The sequence below is a fragment of the Saimiri boliviensis genome, chromosome 12 (assembly GCF_048565385.1).
Source record: "Saimiri boliviensis isolate mSaiBol1 chromosome 12, mSaiBol1.pri, whole genome shotgun sequence".
Classification (NCBI taxonomy): domain Eukaryota; kingdom Metazoa; phylum Chordata; class Mammalia; order Primates; family Cebidae; genus Saimiri; species Saimiri boliviensis.
The window spans coordinates 48,310,749-48,338,178 of record NC_133460.1 but is presented as its reverse complement, the minus strand read 5'-3'; the positions used below and the strand labels follow the sequence as shown (position 1 = coordinate 48,338,178).

At 41.4% G+C, this 27,430-nt stretch overlaps 1 protein-coding gene and 2 pseudogenes across 1 annotated transcript in view; 2 read left to right on the top strand and 1 right to left on the bottom strand.

Annotated features, from left to right (window-relative positions):
- Positions 1–409: 409 nt before the first annotated feature.
- Positions 410–27,430, bottom strand: part of KIFBP (kinesin family binding protein) — a 40,586-nt gene continuing 13,565 nt past the window's right edge. The window contains exons 2-7 of the mRNA XM_003928665.4: positions 23,449–23,547; positions 15,687–15,766; positions 15,207–15,390; positions 11,755–11,839; positions 9,261–9,376; positions 410–3,496 (exon numbers count right to left, since the gene is read on the bottom strand). Of these exons, the coding sequence (XP_003928714.1) occupies positions 2,621–3,496; positions 9,261–9,376; positions 11,755–11,839; positions 15,207–15,390; positions 15,687–15,766; positions 23,449–23,547 (1,440 nt within the window). The 3' untranslated portion in view covers positions 410–2,620. The remainder of the gene's footprint in view (positions 3,497–9,260; positions 9,377–11,754; positions 11,840–15,206; positions 15,391–15,686; positions 15,767–23,448; positions 23,548–27,430) is intronic.
- On the top strand, positions 4,375–5,599 carry LOC104651523 (glycine cleavage system H protein, mitochondrial pseudogene; annotated as a pseudogene).
- Positions 21,580–22,003, top strand: LOC120367358 (large ribosomal subunit protein eL30 pseudogene; annotated as a pseudogene).

Genomic DNA, 27,430 nt, shown 5'->3' with positions numbered 1-27,430 from the left:
TACTTTTTGTTTTTGTAAGTCTAGAGTATTTTAATTGCCAGTGACAAACTCAAATTGAATTGATCTAAGCCTAAGAAGGACTTCATTGGTCAGATGAGGGCTTCAGGCACAGCTGGGTCCAGGCGTCCCAATCATCATCAGGAACCTGACTGCCTGAATCTCTGGACTCTGCTTTCCTCATGCTGTCTTTGCTCTCAGGCAGGTTCTCTCCTCACCTGGGGACATGACAGCTCCAACAGCTCCAACAGCTCCATCCTTGGCTCAGACCAGCCTAGCATCCTCAGGAGAAAGAGAAAGATCCTTTTTTTTTTTTTAGCAGATTCATCAAAAGTCCATGGGTTGATGCTATAGCTTAAATCTAGTCTCTGTTTCTGTGTGTAGTAAGGTACACATAACACAAAGTTTAGCATTTTAACTTTTTTTTTTTTTTTTTGAGACAAGGTCTAGTTCTGTCACCCAGGTTGGAGTGCAGCAACACAATCATGGCTCACTGCAATCTCTGCCTCCTGGGTTCAGGCAATTCTCCTGCCTCAGCCTCCTGAGCAGCTGGAACTACAGGTGCGCACTGCCATGCCTGGCTAATTTTTATATTTTTAGTAGAGACAAGGTTTCACCACATTGACCATGCTAGCCTTGAACTCCTGGGCTCAAGTGATTTGCCTACCTTGGCCTCCCAAAGTGGTGGTATTACAGGTGTGAGCCACCATGTCCAGCCTCAGTCATTTGTAACTGTACGGTTCTGTGGCATTAAGTACATTCACGCTGTTGTGCAATTATCACCGCCATTGTTTTGGGGATAGCAATCTTCCAGGTTTCCTCTAAGGAGTCACCAGCCCCCAGTTCTCATTCCCTGTGGTTTAGGGGAGCTTCTGAAGTTTCAGCTTCAGGGACACATATGAAATTCGTGCCTGATCCATGAGAATTTCTTCTAAGCCACAGGCTTTGGTTCAGGCACAGCCCTGGACAGACGCTGAATCAATTAGAGTCAATACTCATCATCCTGGGTTGTGCTAAAACTACCAGGAGAGGGGACCCTTTGTTAACATTGCTAAGCTGGTAGGATATATGCCTGGGGCTCCCAGGGCCACTCATGGAAGGAAACTGCCCGAAAACCAACAGCAAGGAAAGTAGATCCAAGAGGTAAAGCAAGAAAGATGCTGAGCCCTCAGTTATTTAAGGCAATAAATACATGGCTCTTTTCTTTTTTCCTTCTTTCTTTTTTGCTTGCAAAGAGACCCAATTAACACAATGTGGTAGGGAAAGTAACACCATCACCTCTTCAAGGATGTCCATGTCCTAATCATCCTAAATCCTGGAAATAGTGACTGTTGCCTTACACAGCAAAAGGAAACTGGGGGTGCAGGTGGATTGAGGCTGCCAATCATATGCCCTTTAAATAGAGAGATTCTCCTGGATCATCCAGGGGGGCCCAAGGTCATCACAGAGGCCCTTCCCCCCAGAGGTGGAAGAGGAAGACGAAAGATAAGGTACGAGTGATGTGGTGTGAAACGGGCTACACTTTCCTTAGCCAGCTTGAAGGCAACAGAAGGGGCCAAAAGGAATGTGGGCAGCCTCTAGAGGCTGGAGAAGGTAAGAAAATACTCTCTAGAGCCTCCAGAGAGGACTGCAGCCCTGCCAACACCTAAGTTTTACACCACTGAGAGCCGTGTCAGACTTACATACCTTCAGGACTGTAAGATAATAAATTCGGCCGGGCGCGGTGGCTCACGGCTGTAATCCCAGCACTTTGGGAGGCCGAGGCAGGTGGATCACGAGGTCAAGAGATCGAGACCATCCTGGTCAACACGGTGAAACCCCGTCTCTACTAAAAATACAAAAAATTAGCTGGGCATGGTGGCGCGTGCCTGTAATCCCAGTTACTCAGGAGGCTGAGGCAGGAGAATTGCCTGAACCCAGGAGGCGGAGGTTGCGGTGAGCCGAGATCGCACCATTGCACTCCAGCCTGGGTAACAAGAGCGAAACTCCGTCTCAAAAAGAAATAAAAATAAAAATAAAACCAATGCTCACAAGAAAATAAAAGGGGAAATCGAAGTTTTTATTAGCGAAATAAGTCAGTTTATTTTATTTCCAACAAGGCCTTTTTCTCCTGTAATTGAGACAAACCATTTTACACTTTATAATAACATAACTTAGTTTTTAGTATTTTCAAAAGGGAAAGATTTTGGGTGGGGGGAATTTAGGAAATCAAATATCTTAGAAAGAGTAACTACAGAGTTACTTTTTCCATTTTAATACAGTAACAGACTTGACTACCAGGTATATTACCCAGCATTTTTTCTTACAAGGAATCTATCAAGTACTAGCCAACAAATAATCTACATTTAAAAACTGAGGGTAAAAAGGTTTATATTTAAATAGAAACAAGCATCTAAAATACAAAAATCACATGTCTTTAACAAGGCAATTTACATAATTAGGTGTAAATTATTAATTAACTTTATGTTCCTTAGGATCCTAGCAAACATTCAGTTTACTGTATCTCAAGCTCAAACTGCACTCACCTGGCTATAAAGGTAAATATCACAATGGAATTGGGCCAGTTTGACTAGGGAAAAACATCACTTCGATATTACGCATTTCCTTTCTTTAAAAGCAGGGATTAAGTCAGTGCCATCTTGGTTCTGAATCTCTCCATTTTTGTTGGGAGAAGACTAACCATCTCTTTACTAAGTTCTAGCTCAGCTTCTATTTCCTGGGCAGCCTCAGGATGCTTTTCACAGTAATCAACAATAAATTTGTAATGTTCCAATGATGTTGCCAAATTTTCCAGCTCTTTCTTGGGATCTGCAGTAATGATTTTGCCATAGAGACGGGCAACTCGAAACTTCGCTAACATGGCAGGGCGAAGAACATCTTCCCCTATATGCTCAGGAAATACTTTATTTGGGTCTCTCAGGGAGTCTAAGAAGAGCTGGTAGTACTTCAATGCCGACTTATTAAGATTATTTATTTTTTTTACAATGTGTGAATCAGGATCCCTTAGCCTGTCAGCAATGGCGACCTTCAAATCCATCATATCATAGTAAGCATGTGCAATTTCAAATTGGATCTGTCTGTTGACCAACAGATAATACTGTGGATTCAGGTCTACAGTTAGGGGCTCTAGCATGGCTATTCTGCGTTTATGCATCTTGCACCGTCTCTCCATGTCAGTTTCAAAGAATGCAAGCACCTTAAACAGAGAACTGTGGTCTTGGACAACTTCAATATGGTCAGTGACATAACCATCAATCTGAAAGAACTCTTTGGCCTCAAAGACATAGTGCTGACCCAATAAGAAAAGTTCTCTGGCTTCTTCAAAATCTAAAGGTCTCAAGTAGCTCACTTTCTCTTCTACTGCAGAGATGGCATCACACAGTTCACCAGTTCCAAACTGCACAGCTTTTTTCCGAATGCTTTCCTCCTCATCCAGTTCTTTTTTCCTTAAAGCTCTAAGTTCAGATTGTTTATCAAGGTCAAGCTCTCCTATGTTGTCCTAAAGAAAAAAAAAATTATGGTTAAGTAGAACACTCACCTCCCACTGTTAAAAAATATTAAAGCAAACTTCAGAGTAAAGAAAAATCTCTTACTTTCCAGCCTGGTTTAGGGAGGTATCATAATCTTAAACACCTTTGAAAACTACTTTCTTTCTTCCAATCATATTAAAAACTCAGCAAATGTGAAAAAAGAGTATTTAAATAAATTAGACAAGCTGCTTATCTATCATTTATTCTAAGGAATTGAAATTCATTTACAGTTACTCCTTCCAGTAAGGTAAATGTTACATGTAAAAGTACTTTGAAAATTGTGAAACATTACATTCCTGTGATACATTAACAGTATTTATTTTTTAACACTGTAGTAAGACTGTAATCTTCATCATAAAAATATTTCACAAGGATGCAATTAAGATTAATGCTACCATGTTTATGCTGTTAAGTTTTTAATGAAATATATCAGAGGGAAATGCTCTAGGTCTCTTAAAGACACCAACGTGAAGAAAGAGTTAAATCTACTTCATAAAGTTTTATCTCCCCTGCCTCTTGGTGGTGTGGGGGGCAAATTAAAAAAAGAAAAGAAAAAAGAACTAAGATGGTTAAAAAACAGAGTAAGCTCTTGTTAGCCAATAAAATTAAATAACAGATCCCAAGGCCTTTTCTTCTTTTCACTTGGCATGGTGTTATTAGTGATCTTTCCACAAACCCTTCAAGGTTTCCAAGTGCTCAGAAGATGAAGACAACAATGCTTCAAAGCCGTGATTGCTCCAGCCCCTTTCTAACTCTCACTTTACCTTATATCACACTCCCTCTCCCTCAAAGCCTTTGCTCCATCCCTTCTGATACCATCCTCCCTTAAGCTACAGAACTCCTGAACATGCTGCTTCAGCTCCTTGGAATGGTGTGCCTCCTTTTCTTCAGTCTAGGTAACTCCTGCTTATTCATCCCTGGAGCTCGCTTGTTATTTCCTTCTATTGTGCCTTCTCATACCATGTGTCTCTCCTTTGTGTAACTTAGCAAAATTGTACTTTTATATGAAGTCAAAGGCTAAATCCATTTTTGTTCATCATAGTATCCTTGGCCAATGACTATCAAAGGGTTGGCATAAATACTTAATTGAATAAATTTGTGTATGTCTTAAAGCTTCAACTGAAGGCGGCCTTTCAGATAAATACACAGATGGATAAAGGATGAAGTTAAGGTTAAATAAGAAAGTCAGGACCGAGTGCAGTGGCTCACACCAGTAATCCCAGCACTTTGGGAGGCCAATGTGGGTAGATGCTTGAGCTCAAGAGTTCAAGATCAGCCTGGGAAACATGGTGAAACATGGTCTCTAAAAAAATACAAAGAATTAGTCAGGCACAGTGGCACACAACTGTGGTCCCAGTTACTTGGCAGGCTGATATGAGAGGATCACTTGAGCCAGGGAGGTAGAGGTTACAGTGAGCCGAGGTCATGCCATGGCACTCCAGCCTAGGTGACAGAGACCTCAACACAAAAAACAAAATTCGGCCCCACCCGGCCCGTCTCCCTGCGGGTGGTGGAGGTGTAGTGCTGCGACCTGGGTACCCCTTCAAACATAAAGCTGCGGGTGGTGCGGAATGTGTGGGCCATTCTCTGCACCTTGCACGCAGTCCAGTCACCTGCAGCATCCTGCCCGCCAAGGTCCTGGCAGCTGGGGGACAGGCGCCATACCGATGCCGCGCATGGGACCTGCTCTGCTCTCAGTGCGTAAATTCACAGAGAAACATGAACGGATAACAACAGAAAATGGTATTGGAGTAGTGGGAATCAGCAATTTTGCACAGGAAACATTGGGAGACGTTGTTTACTGTAGTCAGCTTGAAGTTGGCACAAAATTGAACAAACAAGATGAATTTGATGCTTTGGAAAGTGTGAAAGATGCTAGTGAACTCTATTCTCCTTTATCAGAAGAAGTAACTGAAATTAATGAAGCCCTTGCAGAAAATCCAGGACATGTAAACAAATCTTGTTATGAGGATGGTTGGATGATGAAGATGACACTGAGTAACCCTTCAGAACTAGATGAACTTTTAAGTGAAGAAGCATATGAGAAATACATAAAATCTATTGAGGAGTGAAAATGGAACCTCTAAATAAACTAGTATGCAATAATGCGCCGGGCACGTGGTGGCTCACACCTGTAATCCCAGCACTTTGGGAGGCCGAGGCGGGTGGATCACGAGGTCAAGAGATCGAGACCATCCTGGTCAACATGGTGAAACCCCGTCTCTACTAAAAATACAAAAAAATTAGCTGGGCGTGGTGGCGCATGCCTGTAATCCCAGCTACTCAGGAGGCTGAGGCAGGAGAATTGCCTGAACCCAGGAGGCGGAGGTTGCGGTAAGCCGAGATCGCGCCATTGCACTCCAGCAGCCTGGGTAACAAGAGCGAAACTCTGTCTCAAAAAAAAAAAAAAAAAAACTAGTATGAAATAATGCAAAAAATAAATCAGTTTAAGGAAACTCTGAGTAATTCAGTAGCATGGCAAATATGTGAGTTTAAACTAATCAGGTAAAGAGGTTCTAAGTTCCTAGACTAGAAACATCAACTAAATGAAAGGTAAGGGTCAAATCATAGTGCATTTTACTTGACACAATTACTTCAAATGTAGGTCCTAAGTCTCTAAATCTTATATACTTCCTTCCTTCCTGGGCTGCTTGTTTATTTACTTGTTCTCTCTAGGATGCTTTCTTAAATTAGCCCACTGCGTTGTTCCAACAACAGTCCCTGTTTTGCTTCCAGTTTTCCTTACCTGACGAGAAGAAACCTGACAGTTCTTCCTGGCTACAAATCCTCTAGACACAAAGCCCCATAGTTCTTTTTTTTGAGACAAAGTTTCGCTCTTGTCCGCCAGGCTGGAGTGTAATGGCATGATCTAGGCTCACTGTAACCTCCGCCTCCCTGGTTCAAGCGATTCTCCTGCCTCAGCCTCCTGAGTAGCTGGCATTACAGGCACCTGCCACTATGCCTGGCTAATTTTTTTCATTTTTAGTAGAGACGGGGTTTCACCACGTTGGCCAGGCGGGTCTCCTGACCTCAGGTAATCTGTCTGCCTTGGCCTCCCAAAATGCTGGGATTACAGGCGAGAGCCACCTCGCCAGGCCTGTCTTTCCTTAATATGCCTCGTCTTTGCCTGCTAGCCTCTAAAATGATCTTTATCTTTTCAAGACCTAAGCTTATGTGTTGAGGTTTATTTGCTTAGTTTTCTTTTGTTTTTACAAATTTCTACATTATTTACCACTGATATGGTCTGGATTTGTGTCCCCGACCAAATCTCATGTCAAATTGGCAGAGGGACTTGGTGGGAGGTGACTGGATCATGGGGGCAGATACCCTCCTTGCTGTTCTTGTGGTAGTGAATGAGCGCTCTCACAAGATCTGATGGGTTTAAACTGTGTGGCATTTCCTGGTTTGCTCCCCCTCTCTCCTGCTCTGCCATGGTAAGACATGCTTGCTTCCCTTTCGCCTTCTGCCACGATTATGAGTTTCCTGAGGCCTCCCAGTCATGCTTCCTGTTAAACCTGTGGAAATGTGAGTCAACTAACCTCTTTTCTTCATACATTACCCAGTTTTAGGTAATGTATGAAGAAAATTACTTTTTTTTTTTTGGAGACAGGGTCTCACTCTGTCACCCAGACTGGAGTGCAGTGGCACAATCTTGGCTCACTGCAACCTCTGCCTCCCAGCTCAAGTGATTCTCCTGCCTCAGCCTCCGGAGTAGCTGGGACTACAGGTGCGCATCACCACACCTGGCTAATTTTTTGTATTTTTGGTAGAGACAGGGTTTCAACATGTTGCCCAGGTTGGTCTCAAACTCATGAACTCAAGTGATCCGCCCACCTTAGCCTCCCAAAGCGCTGGGATTACAGGTATGAGGCGCTGCACCTGGCCTCAGGTAGTTCTTTATAGCAGTGTGAGAACAGACTAACACAACCACTAACAATCATTACACTTTTACGAAGCAGAGTCCTACAAAATAAAAAAAAATTATCACGCTTTAATACACACACAAAGAAAAACAGCAGCACAATGACTTCCCCAAGAAAGCTTCCTATGTATCCACACTTAGTATACTGCATCAAAATGATTAGTTTTATTATCCTCCCTAGTGGTCAGGAACTAGAATTGCACATAAATTAATAATGATGATGATAGTTAACATTTATTAAGGACTTAGTATGTTTCAGGCACTTTTCTGGGGCCTTAATATATACTGATTTAACTCTCATAACAACAGTATTAAGTAAGAACTATTATCTCCAACTTACTTGTGAGGAAATAAAGGCAAAAAGATATTAAGTAAATTGCCACAAAGACATAGCTACAAAGTGGCAGAGCTGGAGTTCACACCTACCTAGTGTGTTTCCAGAGTCCATGCTCTTCACTGCCATCGGTTCTGCTTCTAATTTTGAACAATTACATGGGCTATTTCTTAAAAGTCTACCGTTTTAGATTTTATCAAGTCCATTCTGTGTGTAAGATAACACTGACAAATATATAAAGATTAATAAGGCCTTGGCCAGGTGCAGTGGCTCACACCTGTAATCCCAGCACTTTGGGAAGCCGACCGAGATGGGTAGATCACTTGAGGTCAGGAGTTCAAGACCAGCTTGGTCAACATGGTGAAACCCATCTCTACTAAAAATACAAAAATTAGCCAGGTGTGATGACAGATACCCATAATCCCAGTTATTTGGGAAGCAGAGGTAGGAAAATCCTTTGAACCTGGGAAGAAGAGGTTACAGTGAGCTGAGATCACACCACTGCAGCTGAGATCATGCCACTACACTCTGGCACTCCAGCCTGGGCAACACAGCAAGACTCCGTATCAAAAAAAAAAAAAAAAAAAAAAAAGATTAGTAAGGCCAGGCACAGTGGCTCATGCCTATAATCCCAGCACTTTGGGAGGCCAAGGAGGGAGGATCACTTGAGCCCAGGAGTTCAAGACCAGCCTGGGTAATATAGTGAGAGCCAGTCTCTACAAAAAAATTTAAAAATTAGCTGGACATGGTGGCTCACACCTGTAGTCCCAGGATGAAGTGGGAGGATTGCGTAAGCTGGGGAGATCAAGGCTGCAGTGAGCCATGATTATGCCACCACACCCCAAAGTGAGAGCCTATTTAAAAAAAAAAAGAATATGATACAGTTCCCAGCTCTTAAGAAACTTATATTCTAACCAAAGAAAAGTCTTCAAGGAAGAAGTAGTATTTAAGATAGGCTTGAGGACTGCATGAGGCTTTGAGGATTGGGATCAATGAGGTGTGAGGATTGCATGACCTGGGGAGTTCAAGGCTGTAGTGAGCCATGATCATGCCACTACACTTCGGCCTGGGCAATAGAGAGAGAGCCTGTTTTAAAAACAAAAAGAATATGCTATAGTTTCCAGCTCTCAAGAAGCTTATATTCTAACCAAAGAAAAGTCTTCAAGGAACAGGTAGTATTTAAGATAGGCCTTGAATGAATACGATTTATTTTATTTATTTATTTTTGAGATGGAGTCTTGCTCTGTTGCCCAGGCTGGAGTGCAGTGGCCCAATCTTGCCTCACTGCAGCCTCTGCCTCCTGGACTCAAGCAATTGGATGAGTAAGATTTAAAACCAAGGAAGAAATATTTGAAAGCATTCTACATGCCTTTCATGTTAAACACAATGTGAGCCTAAAGAGCACAATCCTCACTATGAGTTTTTACTTACGAGTTGCTCATTTAAGAAAGAAAAAGGCAACTTCTGACTGTATTACCTGCATAGACAGTTGGGCATTCTGCATGAGAGTCAAACAATATTTGATCCAGCATCTCGCTATTTCCCCCTTTCTTTGATGATAAAGCTCTGGCACTTCTCCTTCAGCTTCAGGAGCTAAAATATAATGTGATTTGTTTAAGTTAATAATCACAACTGTAATTTTCATTGGGTATTGTAATATTTTTTATATCACTTTTTCCTGACTATAAAAGTAACAGATCTTCACTGAAGCAGGGGGTTCAGGGGAAAGAGAAGAAAGACCCACCCCAAATCCTACTACCCAGAAACACTCACTACTATTTTTGCATATTTATTCTCATACCACGAACACTTTATTCGTATCATTATCAACTCTTAGCTTCATTTTTAAATATAGCATTATATACAATTAAATAGATAATCCATTATTTAACTATTCTTCTAGTTTTAACCCGGAACTTGTTGTTTCCAATTCTTTACTATCACAATTCTATACTATGTCACACAACACGTAGTTGTGGGGAACCTGGTGCTAAACCATTCACAGATGAGCTGCTTCTGGGTCAGAGTGTCATACATAGCAGAGCAGCTTTCTTGCTGCAATCTATTGTTAAGTCAGCCCTCAACACAAAGGTTTGTAAAGTTTTATACATATATGTATATATGTATGTATGTATGTGTGTGTGTGCGTGTTTGTATATATACATATATATATGTATATATACACACACGTATTTTTAAAACTCGAAACATGAATATATCTGTGCAAAAATCTGTCTGAATTTTGGATTACTTCCTTAGGACAGATTCCTAGAAGTGGAATTTACTGAGTAAAAGAGTTTATGCAATTTTAAGTAATTCACAACATACAGCCAAATTATTTTCAACAAATACTCCAACCAACAATATATGAGAATGCTCAGCAAGAACATTTTGAAAATATTGGACACTGATATTTTTTCAGCTTTCTATTTTGAAGAGTAAAAAAAAAAAATCTCGCAATATTACTTTAAATAAAATGAGATATTAATATCTCAGCAATTTAGTTTTTATTAATTTTTTTGAGACAAGTGCCTCTTAGACTTGAACTAATCCATAATTAATTCGATGTAGTCAATATGTTAGGGGAGAAAGCAACTATTTACTTTGATAATGCACCTTCCTTTTTTTTTTTTTTTTTTTTTTTTTTGAGACGGAGTTTCGCCCTTGTTACCCAGGCTGGAGTGCAATGGCACGATCTCGGCTCACCGCAACCTCCGCCTCCCGGGTTCAGGTAATTCTCCTGCCTCAGCCTCCTGAGTAGCTGGGATTACAGGCACGTGCCACCATGCCCAGCTAATTTGTTGTATTTTTAGTAGAGACGGGGTTTCACCATGTTGACCAGGATGGTCTTGATCTCTCGACCTCGTGATCCACCCGCCTCGGCCCCCCAAAGTGCTGGGATTACAGGCTTGAGCCACCACGCCTGGCCGATAATGCACCTTCCTTTAACCCTTAAGGGCCTCTGCATTTTTCAGATCCACAATTAGAATGTCCATTTATAAAGAATACATGATGTTTCAAAATCTACATCTTAAGAAGGTTGGAAAAAAAAAAAAAAGAAGGTTGGAAACTATTCAACACTGAGTTATAGAATCAAACAGAGGATAAATAATGAACTTATTATAAAACCTGTTAAACAACTCACATGTTAACTGTGATTTTCTAAGACTAAGTGAAACTCTGTATTTAAAAAGATGGACATTTGGCTACATCGCTTATGCATGTAGTATTCCAGTAAAAAATATATCATCTGAATCATGGCATAAGGAAACATCACACAAACCCCAGTTGACAGTAATTCTATGAAATAACTGGCCTGTATTCTTCAAAAATGTTATGTGATAAAAGGTAAAGAAAGGCTGAGAAACTATTCCAGATGAAAAATGCCTAAAGAGATTGACAACTGAATCCAATATGCAATCTTGAACTGTATAAACCAGTAGCGGAAAACAAATGCCAGAAGGAATATTAGGGCAACAACTGATGAAATAGAAATATGCACTGTTGATAAAAGAATTGTATCAATGTTACTTTTTAAAAAATTTCTTTAAAAAAATAGAGATGGAGGTCTCACTATGTTGACCAGTCTGGTCTTGAACTCCTGGCCCCAAGCGAGCCTCCTTCTTGGCCTCCCAAAATGCTACCATTACAGGCATAAGCCACCATGCCTGGCCAATGTTACATTTCTTGAATTTGATAAATGATCTATGATTATGTAAGAAAATATTCTTCTTAGGAAATATATACTGAAGTATGAAGGGGTAAAGAACCCTAATATATGTAACCTTCTCTCTAATGGTTCAGAGAGAAAAATAAAATTTGATTCCAAGTGAGGAAAACATAAAAATTGGTGCATTTAGGAGACGGGCATGTGATAGCTCTTCTGTTCTTGCAACTTTTCAAAAGTTTAAAATAATCTCAAAATAAAACATTTTTTAAAAGCTATATAAAACATGCATAAATAAACTTACTGTCTTCTGTGGCTGAGATCTTTCCAGTTTGACCAAAAATGACATTAGCAGCTGATAAACAGTGCCTGGCCTCCATAAAGCATAGCTATTGGGGAAATAAACAACAGTGAATGCAACTATCACACAGCTTTATTTGCAACTGATAACCTGCATAATTTTTTTTAATATGGGAAAAGCTATAAAATCAGATAAAAATACCACAAATGAGGCCCTGTAGAGTTGCAGATCATTCAGAAGGTATAAAAGACATATTATCATATTATCTGGTTAAAATGTTACCTCAAAGGTTAAAATAATAATGCCCCTAAACTCTTTAATAATAATCCAGTCTGGCTGAAAGACAACTACCAAGTAAAAGTTAGCTCTCCCTATATAATCAATTAATATACAGGAATGGCTGTCATCCTATACTTAGATTGCTTCAAAAGTCCTTTAGGTTCAGTCTAAATAGCCAAAATCCTATGCACAATAAAGTCTTAGACTATTTACATTGTGTCAGAGGATTAAAAGAATTTTTTTTTTTTTTAGGGGACGGGGGCCTCACCCTGGCCCAAGGTAGGAGTGCAGTGGCAAAATCATAGGTCACTGTAGCCTCAACCTCCTGGGCTTAAGGGTTCCTCCCACCTTTCGCCTCCTCAGTAGCTGGAATATAGGCACATGCCACCAAGCCTGGCTAATTCTGGGGTTTCTCTATGTTGCCTAGACAGGTCTCCAACTCCTGGCCTCAAGAGATGCTCCCACCTTGGCCTCCCAGAGTGCTGGGGTTATAAATGTAAATCACCTTGCCCAGCCTGAAGATTTAATTTTTATCAGGTTTAGAGAGCGCTTTTACATCCTACTATACAAAAACAAATAGGATAAATTTGGATAGGAAGAGATTCCTCTGTTCTAAAATCTTTAAAATTTACCTACAATAATAAGGCTTCCCACCAAGTTTTAAAGTCAACAGCTTTCTATAGATGAACTTTATGAAACTGCTTTACCAACACTCTTGAAGACTTCATAATTCAATTCTGGGCATGGTAAACTTCTTAAACAATTAGAGAAGATCTCCTTGTTAACAGAAACATTTTGTGCTTATCATGTAAGTCAAAGGACCACCCAGCAGAAGTTCAAAGTTAAAGTCCAACTTTTAGTTGGAAGCCACCCTCATTAAATAGAATGTCACTTAATATTAATAATACCTGAAAGGCTTTAAATGGTTAGCTATAACTTTAAAATCACAGCATTAAATGTATCTTTTCATTATGGCAAATTCAGAAGCCATCTTGAGAATAGCTGGGCACATGTAGTATTAGCCCAGCAACATCTAAACATCTACAGATAAAAATGTGTTAATTTTTTTTTTTTTAAATTTAAATTTAGATGGAGTTTCACTCTTGCTGCCCAGACTGGAGTGTAATGGCGCAATCTTGGCTTACCACAACCTCTGCTTCCTGGGTTCAAGTGACTCTCCTGCCTCAGCCTCCCAAGTAGCTGGGATTACAGGCATTCGCCACCATGCCCGGCTAATTTTGTATTTTTAGTAGAGACGGGGTTTCACCATATTGGCCAGCTGGTCTCAAACTCCTGACCTTGTGATCCGCCCGCCTCAGCCTCCCAAAGTGTTGGGATTACAGACGTGAGCCACCACGCCCAGCTGCTTTGTATTTTTAGTAGAGACGCGGTTTCACCATATTGGCCAGGCTGGTCTTGAACTCCTGACCTTGTGATCCACCCACCTCGGCCTCCAAAAGTGCTGGGATTACAGGCAGAAGCCACCACGCCTGGCCAATGTGTTAACTCTTAAAAGCCAAAAGAAAGTTAGTTTACATAATGAAACTTTAATTATCCCTCTACACTCCAATCCCTTAACCATTATCACCATTTCAGCTTTGTCCAGATTGATTCCCTGTGAGCAACCACTGATAAAACAGTGAGTGCCTTATGCCCTCTAGGTGGCTGGTAAATGTGGGACTTTAGCAGCTGCCAGGTAGGGATTCACCAAGTAGCAAAACCTCATCACTGGAATCAGATGAAGATGATAATGATATAAATGAAATTGCATTTTTAAAAAACATGGTTCAAATCCCTCTTTTTGCAATACAACTTAGTTTTAACAAAAACTTAGATTTTGGTAAAAAATAAAAGTACAGTGTGTGGAAAGTGCTCATGGAAATTACTGCATGCTCCACATAAGTAATGCTTAACAACTTTAAATTTTAAATCACACTTTAATATCTAGATATCTTAGTACTACCAATATCCATGGAATTTTAAGCATTAAAGTCACAGTGACTATATAATTTTAAAGTTGCTAAACAAAATGAACAAGGGACCTCCAACAGCTATAAAAAAGAAGTCACAAGCAGAGGTACTTGATAACACTTTTGACGAGGACAATGAAATGGATTAATGAGAATTAGTTAACTGAATACTCTTGATATATGCAGTAGCGTTACTTACACACTTGATCTTAGACCAAAGTCCTAGAAGCGATGCTGCAGTCACCACAGCCCTTTCTCTCCTGCTAATAGCTTTTCTGAATGAAATTCTGTGGGACAATACTTTAATCATAGGGGGTATTTACAGAACCGATGCTAACAAAATGCTCAAAAAGGATAAAGTCCCAAGGATAAGGCAGCAGGTTACCAGAGAGGTGAAAGAAGGAACTCTGATAAGCAGAGAATCATCAAAATTCCAGAGAGTCTTGTGAATTAGAAATACAGATAAAAGTAATTTCTATTGCTGAGATGGCTTATTAAGAATTAATTGAAAAATCTAGTTAGAAAAGGTAGGGTAAAATTATTTTAGCATTAAAAACTCTTAGTGAGTAAAGGAATAAATGAGTCAATTAAGAGTACATCAACATGATCTGAGCATGCTTTTTTAAATTTTTATGAGAAATTCTGATAAACAACTAAGAAGTTCAAAAACATCGTCCCGTTTAACAATCCAAAAGAAGTATGCCATAAAGACCTAGAACTTTGGAACTCAGCAGACATATTTCCAACATCAAAAATTACAGAGTTAATTCTGAAAAATAACTGAAATGCATCACATGCTTTTATCAAAGCCCACATTTAACAGTCAACTTCCTCAGTCAAATTCTCAGAGTTATGAGATTACCATTACATAAAGATAAAGTTATATCTACAAGAAAAATCTGCAATTTAAGGTAATATCTCACTAAAATGAGTTGAGACTGTGTGCCTATGTTAAAAAAAAATTAGTCTTAAGTAACATGTAAAACAAATGATAAAACTCAGTATTTTTAAACTTAAAAGAATCGATACAACAAAAAGCTACACAATTTTAGTGCACTGGCAAACTGGGCTGCATTTTCGGGTCCAGGTGTACATCATCAAATACAAGCTGCCTATTTTTAAAAGATGGTATTTTCAAGGTACTACTGGTTCTATTTTTATACCTACTATTGGTATTCTGTTAGATAACTACTTCAAGAAGCGTACCTTATTGATGTAAAACTGTGACAAGGTAGCAGCATTGATAGCCCACTCTATAGGATGGTAGGCATTGTGCTCAAGTTGGCGCTTTAGTGTACTGTGGCAATAGTGAGCAGCCTTCTCAAACATTTCCAGATGCTGGTAGACTTGAGCTAGGTAATACAGATTATGAGTATAAACCTTTTCAAATCTGTAAAGAAAAAGTAAATCAATATTTGTGTAATGGTTTAAGTTTTATAAGTAAATGTCATATATATTTATTTTGATCCACCAACTCTTTGAATTGGATTTATTTATTGTATCTATTGTACACAAGGAAACTGAGTCTCAGGTTTGAACAAGATCACATAACAAGTAAGTGGTGAATGGAGGTTTTACTCACATCAGAATCCACATTCTGCAACCTTTATAAGTGCCTTTTTGAACAATCACCTTATCTATGCTATGTGGAAATATTTGTAAGGGTTAATTTCTGTATCAACTCACCTTTTTGATCTCTCTTGTTCAGTAAGTTTCTCTTCTTCAGGAAGAAAACATTCAGTTGGCTCAAGAGGAGGGCTTCCAACCTACAATTAAGAAAAAACAAAAGCTCTTTAAAGTTTTAAACTGTAAACACCAAGTGCCCTCTTCTGGAGGACCTGGAGAAATCAACGTTTACAAGACAAATACATTTCATTTTTTCCTAGTCCATTTTTTTTTTGAGATCCTAGTTCATTTTTACATTATGTAAGAAGTAATTTTCCATTAAAAAAATTTTTATTTATTTATTTATTTATTTTGAGACAGGGTCTCGGTCACCCAGGCTAGAGTGGAGTGGCACAACCTCAGGTCACTGTAACCTCTGCCTCCCAATCATCCTACCTCAGCCTCCCCAATAGCTGGAACTACAGCTCTGCACCTCCATACCTGGCTAACTTTTACATTTTTTTGTAGAGACAGGGTTTCATTATGTTGCCCAGACTGGTCTTGAACTCCTAGGCTCAAGCAACCCACCTGCCCTGGCCTCCCAAAGTGCTAGGATTATATGCGTGAGCCACCGCACCTGGCTCAGCAAGTAATTTTCTTAACCATAAAATCTGAGTCAAACAAATAAAAGATAACCTATAAGTTCACATTTGACAAAAATTTAACTGTTGTTGCAGTTAAACTGCAAATATGCAAAAAAAAATCCACCAATTTGCTTTTAGACATATCTAATTCTTGGGGCCGGGCGCGGTGGCTCAAGCCTGTAATCCCAGCACTTTGGGAGGCCGAGGCGGGTGGATCACGAGATCAAGAGATCGAGACCATCCTGGTCAACATGGTGAAACCCCGTCTCTACTAAAAACACAAAAAATTAACTGGGCGTGGTGGCGCGTGCCTGTAATCCCAGCTACTCAGGAGGCTGAGGCAGGAGAATTGCCTGAACCTGGGAGGCAGAGGTTGCGGTGAGCCGAGATCGCGCCATTGCACTCCAGCCTGGGTAACAAGAGTGAAACTCCGTCTCAAAAAAAAAAAAAAAAAAAAAAAAGACATATCTAATTCTTTAAGTATTTTGTATTTTCTTTTTTTAATACTTATTTATTTATTCAGAGATGGGGTCTTGCTCTGTTGCCCAGGCTGGTCTTGAACTCCTAGCCTCCAGTGATCCTCCAGCCTCCCAAAGTGCTGAGACTACCGGCATTAACCACTGTAGTGGTTCTGTGCCCATGTACTGTGCCCAGCCTCTTTAAGTATTTTAAATCACAATTTTGTCCGGTAAAAGGGCTTTTTAAAAAACCTACATGAGCATAACAAATAGGAAAAATGTATATATCTCCACAGTAATATTATTCTAAACTGACCACTAATAAAAATCAAATGAGAGGTGTTTTTTTGAGACAGTCTTGCTCTGTTGCCCAAGCTAGAGTGCAACGGCACAATCTCAGCTTACTGCAACCTCCACCTCCTGAGTTCAAGTGATTCTCCTGCCTCAGCCTCCTGAGTAGCTGGGATTATAGGCACGTGCCACCATGCCCAGCTAATTTTTGTATTTTTAGTAGAGACAGGGTTTCATCATGTTGGTCAGGCTGGTCTTGAACTCCTCACCATTTATTCTAATTTTTTTTTCTCAAGGAAATAATTATATTAGCCCCTTTCAATATAGGGACATTAAAACCAGATTCCATTATTTATTGTCTTGGGCAAATCACTTGATCTCTTGTGTTTCTGTTTCCTCATCTACAAAATAAGGGTAATAACAGTATCTATTCATAAGGCTATGGGGATTAAGTGAGTTAATATTTGTAAATCACTTACAATCCCCTCCTAAGTCTTCCAAAAGAGCAGAACTGCCTAACCTCTGCCTCATTCTACCTTTTTTTTTTTTGAGATGGAGTCTCACACTGAAGCCCAGGCTAGAATGCAGTGGCACGATGTCCACTCACTGCAACCTTCCACCTCCCAGTTCTCCTGCCTCAGCCTCCCGAGTAGCTGGGATTACAGGCCCCCAACACCATGCCTGGCTAAATTTTTTGTATTTTTAGTAGAGATGGGGTTTCACTATGTTGGCCAGACTTGGTCTTGAACTCCTGACCTTGTGATCCACCCACCTCAGTCTCCCAAAGTGCTGGGATTCCAGGTGTGAGCCACTGCGCCCGGCCCCTCATTCTAGTTCTATGAGGATAGTCCCATCTAGAAGCACACTCTTGCTTTTAACTGAAGTAATTAAACTCCAAAAGCAACAATGCTTTCCAAAACAAATATGATTTTACATTGTGCATGTAAACACTAAAAGCAGCATAACGGGCTCCCAGGATTTACAGAAAGTAAAAATAACTAAGACAAGAAGCAAGGCCCAAGGCAAACACAATAGATAAGTAATTTTTCAGAGAACTCTTCAACAATTCCAAGGGCTGCTTAACACGCTTACCCCTGTCTAGATGAGGGGAATTAATCAATATATTATTTTATGTACATACTTCACTGTTATGGCTTTCACACTTCGTATGTAACATTAACAGTCAAATCAGTCTCTTCTTTCAACTGAAATAGTGGTATAACTAAGCACAAAGAATTTTGCTATCTGTGTTATGTTTCCATATCAATACTATTTTTTTTTTTTTGGGACGGAGTTTCGCTCTTGTTACCCAGGCTGGAGTGCAATGGCACGATCTTGGCTCACCACAACCTCCGCTTCCTGGGTTCAGGCAATTCTCCTGCCTCAGCCTCCTGAGTAGCTGGGATTACAGGCATGCGCCACGATGCCCAGCTAATTTTTTGTACTTTTAGTAGAGACGGGGTTTCACCGTGTTGACCAGGATGGTCTCGATCTCTTGACCTCGTGATCCACCCGCCTCGGCCTCCCAAAGTGCTGGAATTACAGGCTTGAGCCACCGCGCCCGGCCATATCAATACTATTTTAAATGAAATACTATTGATGCTTAGTATCTTTTTTTTTTTGTAAAGACATGTTCTTGCTTTGTTGCTCATGTTAGTCTTGAACTCCTGGCATCAAGAAATCTTCCCACCTTGGCCTCCCAAAGTGCTGGGATTATAAGTGCAAGTCACCGAGCTTAGCTTTGTGGGGAACATTCCCGTGTGAGACCCCCAAAAGGCGTGAGTCTCACTATACGGTGAGTTTGATCCCAAACACAGTTTCCTACTGGAGGCAGTCGAGCTATGGGTGGGGGGGGAAGGAACTTAAAGATGGATGATCAGTTTCTAATATCAACCACAATTATCGTTTGGGCCTAAAACTATGCAGTGCTGCTAGACTGAGTGACCCCCTACCAGCAACCGGCTCCTGCTTTTAACTTTTTTATGACTCTTTATTTAAGAATAAGCTTTAACCTTTTCTTTACTTACCTGACTGCCTTGTACCCTAGATAATGGTTTAACTGTCGGGATATTTGCAAAGCAAATGCCACCATATAAGGGATGGCTTTGATTCCTGACTCAGAGACTCCTGAATGGGGAAGTTGAGATAAGTTGAGTCAGGAGCAGACAAAGGAGAATCCAGGTTAAAAGATATTCTGATGAGGAAAACCAGAAATACCTGCAGCCAGGAGGAATAATGTCTGGATGTAAACAAGCTTTGTGATCACAGGAAATTCTGTTACAACCACTGATTGCATATCTGATTTCTCTATAGGCCATGTAAGGTATAGATTTGCACTTCCTCTTGCAGATTTGCATTTCCTCTTGCTATGAGGTAAACCAGAGCAAAGAAAGTGTATTTATTCCTGGCCTTTGAAAAATAAAATTTGCTGTTTAGGCACAGCCTATTCAGCCCTCCAGATCCCCGCTCAAGCGCACGCGCTCTTCCAGGTATTGGGACCCTCTTGCAGGTCGAGAGACCCCCGGCAGACGTGCCTACCCGTCCCAGACGGTCCCCGACATCTGGCGACCACGAAGGTCGCCAACATAGCTTTTGCATTTTAGTGTTTATTTATTTTTGAGACAGGGTCTCAACTCTGTTGCCCAGGTTGGAGTGCAGTGGCTGGATTCTGGCTCACTGCAGCTTTCACCTCCTGGACTGACCTCCTGGACTCAAGCCATCTTCCCACCTCAGCCACCCAAGTAGCTGGGACCACAAGCACAAGCCATCATACCCAGCTATTTTCTTTTTAGTTTTTGTAGAAACAGAGTGTCACTATGTGGCCAACGCTGATCTTGAATTTCTAGGTCAAGCAATCCACCCACCTCAGCCTCCCAAAGTGCTGGGATTAAAGGTGTGAGCCACTGTGCCTGGCCTCAAACTTTACATTTTAAATTAACAATTTCAGATACAAGAGTGTGAGCCTAAAAGCAAGAAAGGAGAGACTAACATCTCTATTTGGCTTTGTGGCACACTGCTCTTCTTAGTACCACAGGAAGAAAGTTAAAATGCCAAGGTACAAGGCCAGGCATGGTGGCTCATGCCTGCAATCCCAGAACTTTGGGAGGCTGAGGTGGGTGGATCACTTGAGGTCAGGAGTTTGAGACTAGCCTGGCCAACATGGTGTTTATAAAATATAAAAATTAGCCAGGCATGGTGGTGGGTGCCTGTAATCCCAGCTACTCGGGAGGCTGAGGCAAGGGAATCACTTGAACCCGGGAGGCAGAGGTTGCAGTGAGCCAAGATCACACCACTGAACTCCAGCCTGGGTGACAGAGCAAGACTCCATCTCAAAAAAAAAATTAAAAATTAAAAATTAAGGCCGGGCGCGGTGGCTCACGCCTGTAATCCCAGCACTTTGGGAGGCCGAGGCGGGTGGATCACGAGGTCAAGAGATCGAGACCATCCTGGTCAACATGGTGAAACCCCGTCTCTACTAAAAATACAAAAAATAGCTGGGCATGGTGGCACGTGCCTGTAATCCCAGCTACTCAGGAGGCTGAGGCAGGAGAATTGCCTGAACCCGGGAGGCGGAGGTTGCGGTGAGCCGAGATCGCGCCATTGCACTCCAGCCTGGGTAACAAGAGCGAAACTCCATCTCAAAAAAAAAAAAAAAAAAATTAAAAATTAAAAATTAAAAATTGCCGGGCGCGGTGGCTCAAGCCTGTAATCCCAGCACTTTGTGAGGCCGAGGTGGGTGGATCACGAAGTCAAGAGATCGAGACCATCCTGGTCAACATGGTGAAACCCCGTCTCTACTAAAAATACAAAAAATTAGCTGGGCATGGTGGCGCATGCCTGTAATCCCAGCTACTCAGGAGGCTGAGGCAGGAGAATTGCCTGAACCCAGGAGGCAGAGGTTCCGGTGAGCCGAGATCGCACCATTGCACTCCAGCCTGGGTAACAAGAGCGAAACTCCGTCTCAAAAAAAATTAAAAAATTAAAAATTAAAATGACATTGTAACTTCTGCCACCATTAAGTTGATAAGCTTTATGAAATAGTAAAAAGATTTTTATTCAGGGTTACTAATAATTGTTTGACATCAATCAAACAAGTACAAAACCATATATGAATTAAAATTTTTAACTAAACCCAATTTTATATTTTTTAAATAGAAAATCTCCATTAAATTCACTCAAGCAATCATATACTTGCAATACTGTTTTATTTTTCTTCTTCATATTGCTCTGGATGGACAAGGTAGAATATTCATTATTTAAAAAAAAAAACTGGCCAGACACAGTGGCTAACACCTGTAATCCCAGCACTTTGGGAGGGCGAGGTAGATGGATCACAAGATCAGGAGTTTGAGACCAGCCTGACCAACATGGTGAAACCCCGTCACTACTAAAAAAATACAAAAATTAGCTGAGCGTGGTGGCGCATGTCTGTAATCCCAGCTACTCAGGAAGCTGAGGCAGAAGAATTGCTTGAAGCCAGGAGGCAGAGGTTGCAGTAAGTAGAGATTGCACCACTGCACTCCAGCCTGTGTGACAGAGCGAGACTCCGTCCTAAAAAAAAAAAAACTTTCTCGATCCCCGGCCATCTTAGCGTCTGCTCTTGGTTGGGGGCCGTCCCACACCTAAGGCAGGAAGATGGTGGCCGCAAAGAAGATGAAGTCACTGGAGTCCATCAACTCTAGGTTCCAACTCGTTCTGAAAAGTGGAAAGTATGTGCTGGGGTACAAGCAGACTCTGAAGATGATCAGACAAGGCAAAGCGAAACTGGTCATTCTCACTAACAACTGCCCAGCTTTGAGGAATCCGAAATAGAGTACTAGGCAATGTTAGCCAAAACTGGTGTCCATCACTACAGTGGCAATAATATTGAACTGGGCACAGCATGTGGAAAATACTACAGAGTGTACATACTGGCTATAATTGATCCAGGTGATTCTGACATCATTAGAAGCATGCCAGAACAGACTGGTGAAAAGTAAACCATACAAAATTTCCTTTAATAAAATTTTTCCAAGCTTGTTTTAAAAAACAAAAACAAGGATGGGCGCGGTGGCTCACGCCTATAATCCCAGCACTTTGGGAGGCCGAGGCGGGTGGATCACGAGGTCAAGAGATTGAGACCATCCTGGTCAACATGGTGAAACCCCGTCTCTACTAAAACAAAAAATTAGCTGGGCATGGTGGCGTGTGCCTGTAATCCCAGCTACTCAGGAGGATGAGGCAGGAGAATTGCCTGAACCCAGGAGGCAGAGGTTACGGTGAGCCAAGATCGCGCCATTGCACTCCAGCCTGGGTAACAAGAGCAAAACTCCGTCTCAAAAAAAAAAGAAAAAGAAACAGATGGTAACACAGTGGCTTGTCACCTTTACATGCTGTGATCCCTAAAGTGAGAGTTTTCAGCATTGATTCCCCAGAGCCCTAGAAGTTCTACAGCATCTCTTTTGTACTACTGAAGTGGGGAGGAAGGAAGAATCTGTAGTGGACTGGGCTCTGGGTTCTTCTAACCTCCTTAACCAGAGTAACTCAATCCATTTTATTTTTTTGAGACGGAGTTTTGCTCTTGTTGCCCAGGCTGGAGTGCAATTGCACGATCTCAGCTCACCACAACCTCCACATCCCAGGTTCAAGCAATTCTGCCTCAGCCTCTCGATTAGCTGGGATTATAGGCATGCGCCACCACGCCCAGCTAATTTCGCATTTTTAGTAGAGATGGGGTTTCTCCATGTTGGTTAGGCTGGTCTCAAATTCCTGAACTAGGTGATCCACCCACCTCGGCCTCCCAAAGTGTTGGGATTACAGGTGTGAGCCACCGTGCTCAGCCTCAAATCAATTTTTATTTGCTGTATTTTCAGAAGGGTTTCACAGGTTAAAAAACAAACAAACAAACAAACATTGAAAAACCACTGCCCTGAAGCAGTGGTTCTCAAAGTACAGTACAGTACTTAGGACAACAGCATAAGCATCACTGAGGACCTTGTTAAAAATGCAAATTCCTAGGCCTCACCCCAGAACTACTAAATCAGAGACTAAAGCCCAGTCTGCTGTGCTTTCACAAGCTCTCCAGGAGATTTTAATGGGTGCTAACATTTGAGAACCATTGCTTCAAAGATTTCAGATAGTGCTATTTTCATTGAAAACCAAAATAGAATGTTTAGATTATAAATACAAAAACATGCAAATAGTATTTTGGGATAACATTACAATAATGTTTCTTTTATAACTGTATTTAGACTAGGTTGCCATTATGTCCTATCCAAGGATTATCTTTTTAAAACCCCAAAGTCCTTCTTCATATGCAATAATTTCAGCTATTAGGTGACTTCCCAGATAGCTCTATAGAGAAGTTTCTGGGCACAGTGAAGAGTCACACCAATATTATGAGGAATTCTTACTATCAATTCTTGACTAGTTTTCAATCAGAACTTAAAAATTATCTGACATGCAACATACCTCTTTCATATATTGATTATATAGTGCTTCTGATGACTCTAGGTAAGCCTGTGCAGTTTCAATTTCTTCTCTTTCAGACCACAAGATACCCAGGTTATTCTGGAAAATAAAAAAAAAAAAGAGAAACAAACAATAATATAAGACTTCCAATTAAAGTAACTTTCATAGTTTTAAAGTCAATACTTATGAATCCAATAGTGGAGCTGGATTACCAATGAATTAATTATTCCCAATGATACTAACCTTATGTAGTACAGCAGATAACTGCTAAAATGAACCCCCAATGACCCCTGCTTTCTGGTATTCATGCTCTTAGGTAATCTCTTCCCCTTGAGTACAGGCTGGTTTTACTGATGTGCTTCTAATCACTAGAATATCACAGAAGTTGGGGAGAAATGACAGATATAGGTGAGGGGGAGGAAGGCAGCAAATCACACTGTCATGTGTGTACCTATGCAACAATCTTGCACGTTCTTCACATGTACCCCAAAACCTAAAATGCAATAAAAAAAAAAATTAAAAAAAAAAAAAAAAAAGGCCGGGCGCGGTGGCTCAAGCCTGTAATCCCAGCACTTTGGGAGGCCGAGGCGGGTGGATCACGAGATCAAGAGATCGAGACCATCCTGGTCAACATGGTGAAACCCCGTCTCTACTAAAAACAGTAAAAAAAAATTAGCTGGGCATGGTGGCGTGTGCCTGTAATCCCAGCTACTCAGGAGGCTGAGGCAGGAGAATTGCCTGAACCCAGGAGGCGGAGGTTGCGGTGAGCCGAGATCGTGCCATTGCACTCCAGCCTGGGCAACAAGAGCGAAACTCCGTCTCAAAAAAAAAAAAAAAAAAAAAAAAAAAAAAAAAAAAAGAAATATATTAGCCGGGCGCGGTGGCTCAAGCCTGTAATCCCAGCACTTTGGGAGGCTGAGGCGGGTGGATCACGAGGTCAAGAGATCGAGACCATCCCGGTCAACATAGTGAAACCCCGTCTCAACTAAAAATACAAAAAATTAGCTGGGCATGGTGGCACGTGCCTGTAATCCCAGCCACTCAGGAGGCTGAGGCAGGAGAATTGCCTGAACCCAGGAGGCGGAGGTTGCGGTGAGCCGAGATCGAGCCATTGCACTCCAGCCTGGGTAACAAGAGCAAAAACTCCGTCTCAAAAAAAAAAAAAAAAAAAAAAAAAAAAGGAATATCACAGAAGTGATGGAAAGCCATTTCCAAGATTAGCTAACAAAACCCTTGGCTCCCTTTTTAGGTGCTCTCTCTTGCCTTGCCTGCTTTTTCTTAGGGAAGCCAGCTGCCATGCTGTGAACCACCCTATGGAGAGGCCCATATGGAAAGGCACTGAGAGAGGTCAACAGTCTGAGGCCCTCAGTCAAAACTCCTGTGAGGAAATGACTCCTGCCAACAACCATGTGAGTAAATTAGAAGTGGATCCTCCTAGTGTCTCAGCCTTCAAGTATTATTGTGAGCCCCAGCAGGTCAACAATATGATGAGGGCCTTTGAGTAACTGGCAATCAGCTGAGCCATGCTGAAATTTCTGAGATAATAGACAAAGATGAATCAGAAACACATAATGCTTTCAAAACACTACACTCTCTTCCAGAGGCCTTTAAAAAAAGAAAAAAAAAGAAATAGGCTCACACCTGTAAACCCAGAACTTCGGGAAGCCAAGGTTGGCAGATCACTTGAGGTTAGGAGGTCGAGACCAGCCTGGCCAACATGGTGAAATCCCATCTCTACTGAAAATATAAAACAAAATTAGCCAGGTGTGGTGGCAGATGCCTGTAATCCCAACTACTTGGGAGGCTGAGTCAGGAGAATTGCTTAAACCCAGGAGGTGGAAGGTTACAGTGAACTGAGATTGTGCCACTGCACCCACTGCACTCCAGCCTGGGTTACAGAGTGAGACTCTGACTCAAACAAAAAAATTATATATGTAGTGGGGTTGGTCTACCTCACCTCCCTTGAAATAGTCAGTCCTTCAGGCACAAGGATACTTCTGAGGCTGGGCTTCTATCGTCTTTTGCTACTTCCCTGGGGAAGGACAGGTTAAGAAAACAGAGTTTTAATGCAGAAATTCTTAACCTCAAGTCTAAGCACCCCAAGGAATACATGAAGAGAATTCAAAGTCCGTGAATTTGGATAGGGAAAAAAAATACAAATTTATTTTCACTAATCTCCTACTAAAATATAGCATTTCTTTTCATTATGAACACAGGAAACAATCTGCAGCAATATTATAGTACCTAGGACTTTGTGAACAATAGAAATGAAAAAAAAAAACTTTCTATCATGCTAGTTTGCAGATATCTCAAAACATTTACACTCATTACTTTAAAATCCTCAATGATATTAGACACATTAGGCTGGGTGCAGTGGCTCATGCCTGTACTCGTAATCCTAGCACTTTGGGAGTTCAGGGCAGGCAGATCAGGTCAGGAGTCAAGACCGCCCGATCAACATGGTGTCTCTACTAAAAATACAAAAATTAGCCAGGCACGGTGGCAGGAGCCTGTAATCTCAGCTACTCAGGAGGCTGAGGCAGGAGACTTGCTTGAACCCGAGAAATGGAGGTTGCAGTGAGCCGAGATCATGCCATTGCACTCCAGCCTGGGTGACAAGAGCAAGACTTCGTCTCAAAAAAAAAAAAAAAGATATTAGACACATTAAATAATGTGTTAATATACAACCATATATATCACTATATGACGCATTTTGTTTTTGTTTTTGTTTTTTTTTGAGACGGTGTTTCGCTCTTGTTACCCAGGCTGGAGTGCAATGGCATGATCTCGGCTCACCGCAACCTCCGCCTCCTGGGCTCAGGCAATTCTCCTGCCTCAGCCTCCTGAGTAGCTGGGATTACAGGCACGCACCACCATGCCCAGCTAATTTTTAGCATTTTTAGTAGAGACGGGGTTTCACCATGTTGACCAGGATGGTCTCGATCTCTTGACCTTGTGATCCACCCGCCTCGGCCTCCCAAAGTGCTGGGATTACAGGCTTGAGCCACCACGCCCGGCCTGCATTTTGTTTTAAAAATCTTTTGGGCCAGGCACAGTGGCTCATACCTGTAATTCCAGCACTTTGGGAGGTCGAGGAGGGCAGATCATGAGGTCAGGAGTTCGAGACCAGCCTGACCAACATGGTAAAACCCTGTCTCTACTAAAAATACAAAAATTAGCTGGGCATGGTGGCGTGCACCTATAAATTCCAGCCACTGCACTCCAGCCTGGGCAACAGAACAAGATATGGTCCCCAATAAAGAAATCTTTTGGGCAGGAGCTGTGCCTCATGCCTGTAATCTCAACACTTTGGGAGGCTGAGGCTTGAGCCCAGGAGTTTGAGACCAGCCTGGGCAACATAGTGAGACTTTGTCTCTATTTGAAAAACAAAAATAAAAAAAAAATAAAAGTGACTTGATCATTCTACTGGAACATAGCTCTTTTGGTCTTCTGGCTTCACATAATATATCCATTGTATAATTTTTTTTTAAGTGACTTCATCAGTCTCAGTATCCAGGACTATAGATCATACTGATAATGTTGTGAGATTGGACAGTTCCCTCCTCTACATTACTTATGAGGTCCTGTAAACTACATAAGTAATAGAGGCTTGAATGTAATAGAGGACCTTAATAAACCTTGTAAGTAACAGAAGATTGAACGGTGATACTGTTTGGCTCTGTGTCCCCACCCAAATCTCATGTTGAATTATGATCTTCAATGTTGTTGGAGGAGCCTGGTGGGAGGTGACTGGATCATGGGGGTGGATTTCCTGTGGCTGTTCTCTTTATACTCAGTTCTCACGACATCTGGTTGTCTGAAAGTGTACAGCACTCCCCCTTTGCTCTCTCCCCTTCCTGCTCCAGCCATGTAGGATGTTTGGGCTTCCCCTTCTACCATAATTTTAAGTTTCCTGAGGTCTCCCTGGCCTGTGGAACTGTGAGTCAATTAAACTTCTTTTCTTTATAAAGTACCTAGTCTC